Source organism: Sinohyriopsis cumingii, chromosome 5 (genome assembly GCF_028554795.1).
Source record: "Sinohyriopsis cumingii isolate HCF-2022 chromosome 5, ASM2855479v2, whole genome shotgun sequence".
In the NCBI taxonomy this organism is placed as follows: Eukaryota; Metazoa; Mollusca; class Bivalvia; order Unionida; family Unionidae; genus Sinohyriopsis; species Sinohyriopsis cumingii.
The window spans coordinates 36,395,705-36,410,317 of NC_142965.1; the positions used below are offsets into that span (position 1 = coordinate 36,395,705).

The following is a 14,613-nucleotide window of genomic DNA, read 5'->3' on the forward strand; positions in this document are numbered from 1 at the left end:
AGTACCTTTCTGCACAATTATAATTGGTGATTCTTTTGTTTTGTTTTATTTTCAATGCTTCACTTAAAAACATACCCAAAATTGATCACTATTTATATCGTACAATTAGCAAAACAATATTGGATGTTATCTAGATCATACCTCAGCGTATTTTGGAAGCCGTTTGAAATGAGAACCATCCCAATTTTAACACTTCAAAATATGATCACATGATTTATAAAACAACACAAAAAATTACTTTAATTGTATTTGATCAATATGTTAATTATTCGTTAGTTTTTGGAAATAAAACTGGTACTGTGGTATATTTGATCATTTTCACAAACATAAATCTTCCTTGTAAAACTCATGTATGAGAATTTAAAGGTATTTCTGAGAAAAAATAAAGTTCCATCTATGAAAAAATATACCTTTGAATTTAAGAAAAGGTATACCTAGATTATTCAAGAAAAATTAAAGGTTGCAAAAAAATACATGAAATACAGTATATTGTGTGGTATTGTCTGTTGAGTTTTGTTTTGCTTTCTTCTTAATACTATTCTGTGGAAGTTAAGTTATAATGAGATTATTCACATTGATATTAGGGGGACTGCTCTGATGGCCTAAATAGTTAGAGTGGATGCCTTGGATGTGGGAGGTCGCAGGTTCGAATCCAGGCAAAGTAATACCAAAATCTTATAAAAATGGTGCTCAGCGTTAAGAGGTAAATGTTGGGACTCGTCGGCCAAGTGTCAGGATAATGTGATTAGGTGGGACATAATGCTGCATATCTGTGGCATGATGCCTCAGTGCAAGACATCACTATAAACTGCCACACTGCAGACATCATAGCAATTTGACTGAAATTTGTTAAAGCTATGTTAAAAATCCAAATTACACACATACACACACGTTAATGTTTGGGAAAAAATACTGCATGTGCTTGAATGTTTTCTCTCCCATTACATAACATACAGACAAAGAAGCACTTACCCATTACCTCACTTGACCAGTACTTGGTGACATGGTTGTTGACTAAGTTTTAGTTGGATCTGATCAACATTAAATCCTGTGCCTCTCAAAATGTGAGAAATATGGATGATGATTTCAATCTTCCCTCAACCAAGTACAGTGTGACCCCGCTATAACACGATAGTTGGGAGCCATAGAACCTGACTGCGTTATAGACCGTACCATGTTATAAGCAACCAGGTCAGTTAGCTGAAGAAAATGGACCCCCCAAAAATTGGGGGGTGTAGGTAATAAACGCAGGTGGTAAAATACATGCTTCATCGGCACAGTTACCATCTTAAATTGATGCATATTAAATCAGAAATGCATTTGTAGTGAAAACAGAGAAGACATATATAATAGTTTACTTTATTTAGAGAACCACGAATTGGTACATATATGTGAATCCTGTTTATATATAAATGTCTAATGTATAGGACGAATAGAGTATCAACACCGTGTACTCACCCGTGAACCTCTTCATATGCATTGAATCCACAATACAAGTGATTCCATCGAAAATATGCACACACAGCATTAAAATATTCAATAATTTTGTAACAGGTCATATTGGTCTGAATTCAGTGGAAAAACATAGCACAATCATGTAACGAATGATGAAGCACATTTACTTTTCAGTATGTTCCAAGTTGGTAAAAGTAAGTTTACGTTTTAAGCTGCTATTGGTAGCATTCGTAAGCATACACTTTTTCCCTACAAAAAGGAAACTTTCACAGCACAGTTAACGTGTTCCAGTCACATTGGAAAATGCAAAAATCTATCAGATTCCATCACTTTTATTTAAGTTTGCTACTGACTTCCTTTGAAGAAAAGTTCTTTGTTGTTATTGAAAGATTGTAGTCGGCTTCTTTGATGAAGGGTGCATGCGCTATTGAAGTCACCGCTAAAGGACAGCTTTGGAGAACCAGACTAATGCCCATTTCTTATTGTGGCAGCAACATCAAATAATTGTATTGCATGATTGAGACTGGTATTTTTTCCATTTGCCGAGTACATTTTGATAACAGTCAGTGCTTCAAAGGTAATCCGTTTCCTTTGAAATTTCAACAAACTATTTTATCTGGGTACATTTTTAAAAAGGAATTGGCCATCGTTTGGACTATTCTAATTACTGTCCCTCCATGCCTACTGAATAAACTAATGAGTAATTATTTGTTTTACATTTGTGGTAGCAGTGTGATGCTGCTTTCCACACATGCATCTGAAACTTAACAAAGAGTCAATGGACGATAGAGATGCAGGTGTTCTGATGACATGGATTATTACAGAAAATGTGAGTGTTCTGAAGGATTTAATTCTGAGTGAAAAGAAGAGGAAATTTACTTACTATCCACATACAAATGTCAGTCTTTGTAAATATATTAATTACTAGCAAGCGTCCAAAAATCCAATGAAAGATAGATTACGACACAAAGCCTCGTCTGTTTGATCTCTGTTACCAGAAATGTCAACAACAAAAAAGCGGATATTTCACAACATACAGAACTCATGCAAGATGTCAAGATAGGCGGATTATGATATAACAGTGCACTGTTTGGATGGTTTGTCAATATGGACAAAGAATTTGTTTATGTAACAATAGATAAATTTCAATGCATTTTATATCCAGTTTGCGGCTTCCTTTCATGGGGCCTCTGAATTTCTGCACTCCAAACCAATGGTTATATATAAACAGCCAACATTGTAGCCATTTAAAAAAATTGCCCCATGATATGTCTTGCAGCCAATAAGGAAAAACAATCCTTCTTTCAGATTCCAAGGAACCAGTTTGATGCTCTGCTATTCAGTCTCAGCATTAGCCCATGAGCATTCAGTCTCAACATTAGCCCATGAGCATTCACCAAGGTCCTCAATTGTGCTGTCACTTTGTTCCAATTAAATTTGTTTTGATGAAGGGCAGGAACTACCTTGTGTCCATTTTGTGTCGGTTAGGGTTTCAGGTTGATTGAGAAATGTCTGACCTCAATCCATCCCAGCATTTTGTCCACCTGGGCATGGAATATTTAACCAACCTCAACCCTCAACCTTGTTTGCCTCTTTCAATCACGCATGACATGAATTACTGAGCTTGCAGTCATTCTCCGACAGAACAGATTTCTGCAACACTTCAGTCTAGTCAGTGTGACTGGATTTGATTTTTCTTAGCCAGTTGTTTATGTGCCTCACGCATAGGTACCCCATTTCCATTGAACTCAATCGATCAACATAGTATGATATTGGACAAATTTGTATCATTCCTATGTCAGTGGCACAACAAATGATGGGTTTTGGTAGAAATTCTGATGCTTAAATTCATTTATTGATGTACATAAGGGTTGCTTTAACTTAGATTTGATTCTTTGCTGAATTTTGTGTAAATTCCAACAGAACTCTTTAACTTAGAATCTATGTATCCATAAGAGTATAATAATTCAGTGATATTGTACAAACTAATCTTAGAAATATAATTATATTACCAATGGATCGATGCCAGTTCATACATGTGGGGAGCCATCTGTTGTTCAGCTTCACCACAGTCAGCTGCAAATGGGGGCCAAATATTTTCCTTTTCAAATCAATAATCTAGAAGAAAAGGCCATACTTAATGCATTTAATTTCATGAAAATTCAACTTTAAAGAAAGGCAATCCTCATTATTACAAATCATTTGTTGGTGGTGGCTGTTCTGGTTTAGGACTTTTTGCTCTAATGCAAACAGATGAATATGATATTAAAAATTTGACATATCCCATACAGACTCGGTGCTATAGCCAATTTATTGCTGAGAAGGAGTCAGACCTTTGACACGGAATGGTCAGTTCATTTGATCTTTCAATGGATTTGCACATTTTAGGTGACAGATTTAGGTGACAAACACGCTGATTAAAATGAGGAGTCGCCCTTCTGATGTGGGACAGGTCTTGGGCAATCCCAGGAAATTCACCCTGGGACCCAAGTTGCCCAGACAAGCATAGGGGTTTCATCCCTGCCAGGATAGGGTTGTCCATCACACCTGGTTCTTGTGAGGTGTGCCTTGCAAAGGAAAGTGTATAAGCCCTCAGTCATGGAGAGAATCATACGAACTAGAAGGCCCTATATATTGAAGATAGGACAGAATGTTGGGTTTGCATGTACTGGTGTGATGTCAGCAGCATTTGTCCCATTGAGTGTCTTGATCACACAATTGGCAAACTTTGTTCCCAGACTTCCTGAATAGAGTCCCAATTACTATATATAGGCTACCACTATATGATTTCAAACACGGTTGAGCTGATTGTGGTCATGATAAGGATCTATCTAGGCAATTCAGACTTGAAAATAGACAGAAATCTTACATAATATTTCCTAAATGGAGTCTGGCCTGGGTTCTGACATGGAGCAATTCAGATTTTAACCTTTAGTTAGAACCTTATTTGAAACATGTTTTCTGATAGCCCAAGCTTTAGCAGACAGGGTGAGCAAGTTCCATGGCCCTAAATGTCTCCAGTTTTGATCAAATGATTCCATTTCAATCAGATGGTTCATCATCCAAATGAAACAGCAAGGTGGGCAAAATTGTTATCCATCAACTCTCCTTCTATGGATATGATCATAGAGGTGGCAATGCAGGACTGTCCACGCACTAAGACTATATTTGAAATGTATAGAGGAATATTTGCATCATGGCAATACATTAGCATACTCTGACATAATGGCAATACATTCAGCATACTTGGACATCATGGCAATACATTCAGCATACTCTGAGATCATGGCAATACATTCAGCATACTTGGTCATCATGGCAATACAGCATACTCTGACATCTTGGCAATACATTCAGCATACTTGGACTTCATGGCAATACAGCATACTTGGACATCATGGCAATACTTTCAGCATACTCTGACATGATGGCAATATATTCAGCATACTCTGACATCATGGCAATACATTCAGCATACTTGGACTTCAGCTATGCCTTGTGAACATCTGCTCATAGGCACAAAAAAAAGCTGTTACTGTTTTCTAAGTTTTATTTGGACAATTTAGCTTTGCAGAGTCAAAAAGTGAATCGGTTTGTTCCACTGGCTGAGACAAGAACTTAATGAGGTTGGTCCATTGGCTGAGACAAGAATTTAATGAGGTTGTTCCAATGGCTGAGACAAGAATTTAATGAGGTTGGTCCAGTGGCTGAGACAAGAAGTGAATGAGGTTGGTCCATTGGCTAAGACAAGAATTAAATGGGGTAGCTCCAGCAGTGATCGTTTAAAGTCAGCACTATTTTACCAAAGGCATAGAATGGTGCTTTTGCTGAATGTGCTCTGAAATTTTACTATTTCAGTTTCCATCCTTTTAGCTGGGTACATTGATCAAGGCATATGTGATGTGACGGAAGAGAGGAGAATGTGTATTTTTATTACTGTTAAACCCAGAGTATCCTAGTTGATGTGTCACTGAAACTATAACAGTAAACAACGACATTTCATCTGCTGGTGGTCAGGGGAAATAGTAGATCAGATTTCCTTCCATTTGCATGTTACATTGATGGAAAACTATTTTTTTAGCTGGCTTTTCACTTTTTATGGATTTAAGAGGTAACAGAGCTTCTTCCCTAACATTAATGTGATTCTTTAAGTATTCTTGAGAAAGATAATATGCTGTTAACTCCAAATTGTTTTTTTATAGTTGCTGTGTAGCAACGTATATACAAGAAATAGAGGCTGCTGATAAATTTTGAAAGCATACTATAAATTAATATTTTTGAAGAGCTTACATATTTCATTGTTCTGATTTCATTTTTAAAACTTTAAAATTAAGCATAAAATATTTAATTTATATTTTTTTTATAAAAATGCATATATGTTTGTGACATGAGACATCTTTCTCTGATTTCAGGGCAATGAACAAATGTTCCAGGCCTGTTTGTTGACTCTGACTGCTGAGCAAAGGGAGGCCCTCTCCACAGCTCTGGCATGAAATAAGCTTCTGTTCAAGAGTGACCAAAAGCCATGCAGAAAAAGTCATTTTTACCTTGAATATAAACTGTTCATCCGAAATGTGATAGGTGTAAAGAGGGAAAGTAGTTTATGCAAAAAAAACCCCCCAACAAACAAACTACGTTCTTGTAGTGTGTTAACACTGTTTGCAAATTTATCGTCAAAAGCAGCTGTGAATGCTGTTATCATGCCAGTAAAACTTGTGCTATATTCTGGAACGTCTCTTGAGAATTGATCTGATTCAGAATTGTTAATTGAAAGGCCAATATAGATTTGAGGTAAATATCATAGAGTTTCTCCTTTGAATACATTCCCCAATCACATTACGTTGGGAATATTAGCCTGCTACCTCGCGAATCCAGCCCAACTAAAGAAAATCGTCTCATCCTGTCTAGATAGACAAGGACAGTAACTCTTGTCCATTACCTTCCCTTAATACCACCAGGTGTTGCCAGTTAGCTTCACTGTGTGCTGAGACACGTGCAGTGCAATAGCATCGGCCCTTTTGGTGTTTCTGTGGACCATCCAACACTCATTTTGCATTTATAGTACGGATTTATCGATCTACTGCAGATTATATGCTTTATTTTTCAATTTCTGCCAATATTTTGAGAGATCTATCACTTGTCGGGACTTTGTCTTGTAGTCTTGTTGGACCACTGTCCCACAATGCATTCATTGACCTTACTCCATGTCATTACGGGTTAGCGAACATTTGACTTTATTCACTTATCCATCCACTACGGAGCTCTTATAGCAAAATTCTGATGTGCTGCTTGATGATTTTGATTACTTTATTCCTATTTCATGATGTTTTGATAGAATTATTATTAATTAAACATGCAACATAAGTTCTATAGAGGGCCATAGGTTTCCGATATGACACATCACCGATCTGTTAGTTACAACAGTGTTTTTAGTGACCTGGTAATTTCAACATAATACTAGTTTCTGCTTTAGTTTGTGTGTCTTGTGTGGTTTTAGCATATATCAATTAAACATTCTTGAGGCCATTTCAGAGCATGGAAGTTTACCATGACTCCTGCTTTGTTTATGTTATATATACATGGTTTTTGTTACGCAGCATCTATAACATGTGATTACGACAGTGTTTTGTATCAGTGACCTAGTAATTTCAGCATACTACTAGTATCTACTTAGGTGTGTTTCCTGTGTCAGAGAATGGTAGCCTACCATGACTCTGGTTCGGTTTATAGTATGTACACATTGTCCCTTCTCTATGCATTGTGCTTAAGCTTAAACATTTATGGGTTTGTTAGTTACGACAGAGTTTTAGCAACCTAGTAATTTCAACCCATTACTAAATTCTGCATTAGTTTGTGTCTTTTGTGTCGTTTCCGCAGAATATTTATTTAATGGTTCTATATGCAATTTCAAAGCATGGAAGTCCACCTTGACTCCTGCTTTATGTTATATATGCATTGTTTCTGATATACAGCATCAATAATATGTAGTATGGCCTGCCGAGTTAGATGATTTATGCTATTAACTAGTTAGTCACATACTAATTTGCTTTGTTTTTTTCTCATCTGGTGGTGTTTCAGGAGGAATGTTTATTACACGCATGACATGCATGTGCACAAAGTTTGCCCTGTTTGGCATTGAAGGGAAGGAGCTAAATATGCAGTGTTTGGTTGGAAAACACATGCACTGCTGTATTTCAAAAAACGGCAAAGGGGAAAGAGACGGTCAAGGTCACAGCAGGATACCTCTGACTCGGTGGCAAGCCTTGTGGGGTCACTGGAATCCTATCCCCCCCCCCCCAAAGTTTGTTGCATGGAACCAACACATACCATTATATCTGGGGATGGAGAGGATAAAGGAGGGGACCATCCATGGCTCAAAAAGATGTGTCAATCGGTAAAACACTCTCATCGATCTCAACAAAACAGTGGTGGAATATTCCCCATTTTTAGGCAACCCAGATAGGGTAAGCCTCCACATGAAAGAGCATGGCTTTTGGGCCAGTAAGTCGGTGCATGGGATTCACGATCGATCAGATAGATCCAAATGATAATAATACTGATGCACCAACACCAGCCATCCAGACAACACCAGCATTTGCCCCAACATTACCAGCACACCAGCATTTCTAGAATGGAGACCTCTTGGCCAGAATGGGCCAATTACACAATGTTAAGATACTGGGATCTTATGATAGATCCGTCTGTCTACCTGGGCAATCAGCAAAATATTATTATTTCACCAGCTATTCCGATGAGAGATCTGCCAGTTCAGCCATGGCTTTGTAGTGACCAGCACAGGTGTGTGCCAGACTGACATGTATGCTGGAAAGGCCAGTAGTGTTGTGGCGCCTACAGTACAGAAAAGACCAGAGATGCCGGCAGTGCTGGAAAATCCGCCAGTCTAGTGATGCCGAAAGTGTCATTCCACCTGTCTGTCAGATGGGGCGAGTATATTGCACGTCACGCTCCACCCCATATATTGCTAGTTTCCATGTTTCACTTACTGCCATACTGTTATCATCTCACCGTTCTTCCCTCTGGCCTTCATCAACCCTTGGGCTTTAACTTACACTAGGGATTCCGCCATACCCCTGTTCTGAGTGTTGGCATTTACAACGACAGCTTCTTAAAGAAACATGGTAATTTCTCTCCTACTCCAAGGTGAAACAATCTCCCTTCTCTACTAGATCATCTAGACCTTTTCACGAACTGTGAAAGTCAGACCTCCATACATCCCAGAATTTTGTTCATTTTGGCATGTAATTTTTAACTATTTGGAATCTGGCGCTTCCCATTGTATTCATGCTCCCAGAAGCATCAAACTCATGAGTCAGTTTCCATCAAGACTTTGATTTCATCAGGAGAGTTCTTGCAACTCGTTGGCTTTTATATATCAGCGGACTTTATCCTGCTTGCTGTGTCAACACATTGGCACCCCCATTTTATGTCATCTTATTCAAGAAGTCATGATCACACCTGAAATTTGATCATTTCCACATCATTGGGGCAATCAAGGCTGGTTGACCATTGGAACCCTGCTGAAGAACCCCAAGCAGGAATAACAAAGTACCACTGCCAGTGCCGATGGTGGGAGTACCCATCTGTTGCTGATCTTCACTACTGTTAGCAAAACCTGGGGGAACAGCCTCTACTCATCAGTATCCTAGAAATTAAGGCTTTCATCAATACCTTTCTTTTCTGTAAAGATTGTTCCTGGGGCAGAACAGTTCTCTTTTGAACTGACTGTGATGATGACCTATATCCTCAAACAGGTAGGTACCAGAACACTTGTCCAGTGTTCTGATTTGGCATTTTCTATGTGGGTGCAACAATCTCCATATCAATATACACTTCAAGGGTATCCAATGATCGACCACTTGACAACAAGGTGGAATCAGCATTGGCCCACTTTCATCTCTTCAGTTCCAGACACAGCAGCTTGTGCCATGAGATGCACTGTCAGCCAACTGGGAGGGGTTGTGTGCCTCTGCTGCCCCTCCTCCGGTTCTACAATTATGGGGTCAGAATGGCAAGTCGACTCAGATAGCCCCTCTTTGAGAACATAAGCCCTAGACTATTTTTCCAAATGATAATACACCCAGGAAGATTCCGGCCAACCTGAATCAGCCACATGCTCATCTTTTACCAGGACAGCCTTGAAAGTCAGACAATTCAACGTCTCTTCTCGTGTAGCTTACTGCTCCAGTGTTTCGAACAATCTCTGTGAGACAGAACTTGGAGTGAAACAATTCACTGATACGTCGATACTTTTGCTGGAAAGATACACATATCAATACAAGAGAATTGAAAGAAAATGATACTTACCATATATTAGTTATTTTAGTTATGAATAATAACTATTAGTTCGCCATATTCTTTAAATATAGAATTCATTTGAAATATTCATACACAGATAAGGAACAGAGTATGCTTAGAAATATTTAACCTTTAAAACTAGAGGTGATATGTTTTAAAGATTTTGATTTCAGTAGAGCTCCAAAAAAGTGGAGTATTGAAGTGTTAGGTAAATATTGAACCATGACTGTTCCCTCCTTCCCCTCCTTCTTTTCTACTCTCCCCTTCTTTTGGTGACAAAGGGTGAAGTCCTCTTAAAATATAATCCTAGCAGCATCTCTCCTTAAATTGTACACGGGGAAACAAATTTGGAATTTCTCTTTTTATGCAGAGATATTTAACCAGTAAATGAACGTGCTGATGGAATAAATAAAATTGCCACAGAATCAGCAAAGGGGGCAGATTTTGAACAGGCTACGTTTATCACCTTGTGTAAAATAAATTAAAAAAATATAGAAAAGGATTGAGTGTTGTCAGTAGTTTTCCTTCACTAATAAATACAAGTACCTGTGGCTACAGCAGTCTTTTACATCTGCAGGAAGTACATTGATAGATTTTGTTGGTATTCATCCTCATTCCCATGCCTAGATTTGTTATAGGCGAGATTTTTTGGAACGAGGAAACTGCTTTATTTGTTCTGTTTTGATGATAACATCATAATGTCTTCCAAGTTTAAGTTAGACATGAAATTGATAATGTTTCCAAGCATTCATGCAGTGCAAAACAAAGGGCTTGGTGGCTAAAGTGAGTTAAATGAAGCCACCATCAAATGACCTTAAACAATTAAAAGAACTCGCCGACAACCAACAGGTGGTCTGTTTGAAAGTATTTTTGTCTTCTTGTCATCAATGAGAATTACATTTAAATATATGATAACTATATCAGTAATCTGCATACTGTAAATGCAACCATTATACCAACATACATAAAGGGGAACCACCTGCTTGTCAAAGATGGAGAGACCATCAAGTGTACCAATATGTAATGTATCAGAGGCTGTGTATCATGAATCATATGAATATGCAGCACAGGTGTATCTTTTCACCCCTAGACAGAACACAGTACATCATGCTTCACACCCTTTTTTCCTGGTTGAAGGGGGTTGTACACTTGGTGTACTCTGACATCTCACCAGATCAGAGTAGCCTCATGTCTGCACCTTCAAGCACTATTTGAGACACACAGAGACAAGTTGTGTCATGCGCAAACATCACTTTCTCCTGGTCAAGGCCAGAAAACAAGGCTTCACCCCTCAAGCCCTTGCTTTGTGGTTGAAGTGGGTTATATGCTCCGTGTACCCTGAGATCTCTCAAGATCAGAGTCGCTTCATGAGGATTGCAGCTCACAAGATTAGAGCCATTTTAGTGAGCCTTGTTTTCGAACACACTGTTTTGATCTGAGACATTATAGAAGCAGTTGACTGGCATGCAGTCAACCTTCTCGTGTTTTTACCTCAGAGATTTAGCATCACAGGACAATCATGGGACCTGGTAGGGCCAGTGGCTGCAGGATGGACAGCCATCAGACCCAATTAGACCAATCAACACAGCCCATTAGCTTCGCTGGATTCACCGAGTGAAAATTTTGGTAGGTGAGATCTCAACTTCATCTTCTCAGCCACATATATATATATATATATATATATATATATATATATATATATATATATATATATATATATATATAAACACACACGAGTCCCAGATCAAGGGATATTGGGCTGTGTTACTTGGGTCATTAGGAGAACGGGTTATCTTTCATAAGGGGAATCCAGCCACTCATCTCCAGAAGGTTACCCAAGGTAGCAGCTGGATGTTCAGCATCCCCTCCTCCTATTACTTATTCTCCTAACGTAATGTGATTATGGAACGTATTTGAAGGAGAAATCAAATCTTTTAAGTAAGTTATGTTTCTCCGAGAATACTTACCCAGTCACATTACTGAAAAACTCTCCCAACCACCCTGCCATGCAAGCAACCATGTTAATGTCTCACTCAGCTAAAAACTGGTGACACCTGGTGGTATCAAAGGGAGGTAATGAGCAAGAGCGACTGCCCTTTGTCTAAAAAATAGACAGGATAAGATGATCTTGTCTTTACTGGGGCAATATTCATGAGGTAGCAGGCTAAAATTCCTAATATAATGTGATTGGTTAAGTATTCTCTGACAAACATAATTTACTTTAAAATTTGCTTTCTCAGCTATAATGATTAAGTTTGAAAACTTTAGCACCCTAAATGCTTTATAATTCTAATGAACCCCTAAAGTTCTGATAATTTATGTGAAAATGCATACAGATTCTCTAATGCCTGACTGAAACAATTCATGGCTGTGTTTGACAGAGAACACTATACATTGTTCTCAAATCTTTAAGATTTTGAGAGCACTTTTGCAGGAAAATAAAACCTATGAGTTTTTCTATAATTACTGTGAAATTGGTTCACTCTCAAATGAAGCCAATATTGCAAAATTTCCTCAGTGTTATTATCCATCTTTGATACATATATTAAACCCCTACTGGTGTAAAGCCTCCAAATTTCTTTTTTTTTAATGTTATTGGTTAGTATACTGTGCTTACAACCAAAGGAACATGGGTTTCAATCCTGCTATTGGATTAGCCTTTGACAGTTGCTATGGGGTGTACCTGGACAAGGCATTTCAGTACAGTTGTCCCCTCAGTAGTGATACATCATAGAATGGGTTAGAGGTGATCCACTGTTCATCAGGACCCTTTTCATATTGTACAGTACAGATACATCATAGAATGGCTTAGAACCTTTTTCATACTGTACAGTATGGATACATTATATAATGGTTTTGAGGTGATACACTATTCTACAGAACCCATGTGATATTATACAGTCAAGATGAAAACAAAAAAAATACCCTTAGAAATAAAGTGGGTTTCAGTTTTAAGATTATTTAGAAGCTCATTCAATTTTTGGTACATTTTTGGGTTCATGGTTCAGTGCAGTGTTTTTAATGTATTATTGGCTTTATCATACAGAGGAGATGGATTAAATTGTCTTAAAGAAATTGTGAAACAGATGTTTTATTGAAATTTGACACTTGAATCAATTTATAGTTCAACTGTTTTCAAGTTGATTCATTAACTTAATTTATGTCTGTGCTTAAAATGCATATTTTCCCAATGTTCTGAATTTTCACTGACAAAGACTTAGGAAAAGTATCAGCAACTAGTTTCATGTGTTAAATAGTCAGTACCATGAAAATTGGATTGGTTCCTCAGTTTTAAATGAAATATGTTTGACTTAATTGGTGCATTTCAACTTTTGCTGCTTTAAAACAAAATGTTATTTAAGTTTTAAGAAGTTAATATAATCTCAAAAATCAGGGCCCAGATTGGTCTTTGGCATTTGCCTTTACAAGATTGCTTACATCTGCATCAGTTCAGGTCTCAGCTTAGCTGCTGTGGGCATGTGAGAAAGCCTGCCATTTGTTTCTTGTGGGTCAATGGTTCTTCCCTGGTTCTTCCTCCACCAAATACACCGGTCACGATATAGAGCATATCTTATGCCAAAAAATGGTGTTAAAATGCAGTGTCAGGCTAAAACTTATTATAAAAGTCTTATAAAATAATGTACACATCTTGTATAACAATATAAAAAAATAGGAGGGGTCTAGTTAATAAAAAAATTTTAAAAGAAAAAACATTATAATTCTTCCTTTCTTTTCAGTTTAGATAATTTGGGAGAGGTGTTCTTAATCAGCAAAGCAAGGAAACTAAATTTTTGAGTTTAATAACTTCATTGGAAGTTAACTTAACAGTTTTACAAGAGAGATATTTTGTAGTGGATTTGCTATTTAAAGGCAGACTTGAAAAGTATTCTAATACAGTCATCGTTTGAAACAAATAGACATGAAATAATATATTTTTCCTGTGCAAAGTAGATATAGAATAACTGATAGAATTTAATTTTGGAATGTGACATAAAAGTTGAAGATAAAACATGTTCCACAAATCCATGAGAATGATTGGGGCTGCATGGTCCATTTACTTGTCAAATAGTGATGCGTCAATGAGATGAAATCGGTCACAGTATGAAGATGTGCATTATTGCTGCAAGAAATATGCAAATATCTGTGAGATACTTCTCTTTGGTTCCTTGTTGCTAGCTTTCACATAGATCTGAATTTCCCTTCTTTATTTTAAATACATGAATCCAAACTTTGCTTCATGAAATAAAAATTGGTAAGATTGAAGCAGTGGGATAAAATACATTAAATAAAAGTTATGTTATATGTCATGCTACAAATAAGTTCATCCTGCATATGCCACTGTTGTGATCTATATTTGTTCTATAGTACTTATGGTCTTATCTTTTTTTTGCTGTGAAGATTAATTGGTTTTATGTCTTGTGCAAGATTTTTGAGCTTTAAGTATAGAATCTGCATGCTATATATAATGCTGACCTGTCAAATGCTAGTTCAAGGTTTGTTTATATAATGCTGACCTGTCAAATGCTAGTTCAAGGTTTGTTTATTAACTGCACATCTTGTCCAGTTATGCTAAATACTAGGTTATGCAAAGCAAAATCTTACGCTGTCATTTAATCAAACTTGTATAATCTAAGTCACGTACTTATAAGGTGTTGGAAAAGATAATAACAATAATATTTTGAGATGTAATGTTATATTGGTAGTATTAAATTGATCACATGTATTATTCTTAAAAGAAAACTTGTAAATGTCTGTACAGCCACTTAATCTCAATGAAGAAAATTTTAAATCCAGTTCTAGTTGTGTAGATCTTACTATTGTTTTTTTGTATTCCCCCCGTAC

The 14,613-nt window shown here is 37.2% G+C and overlaps 1 protein-coding gene across 1 annotated transcript in view; it reads left to right on the forward strand.

Annotated features, from left to right (window-relative positions):
* The window catches only part of LOC149798941 (importin-5-like), a 154,801-nt gene extending 140,237 nt beyond the window's left edge, over positions 1 to 14,564 (forward strand). The window contains exon 27 of the mRNA XM_089957857.1: positions 5,868 to 14,564. Coding sequence (XP_089813983.1) covers positions 5,868 to 5,948 — 81 coding nt within the window. The 3' untranslated portion in view covers positions 5,949 to 14,564. The remainder of the gene's footprint in view (positions 1 to 5,867) is intronic.
* Positions 14,565 to 14,613: the final 49 nt, after the last annotated feature.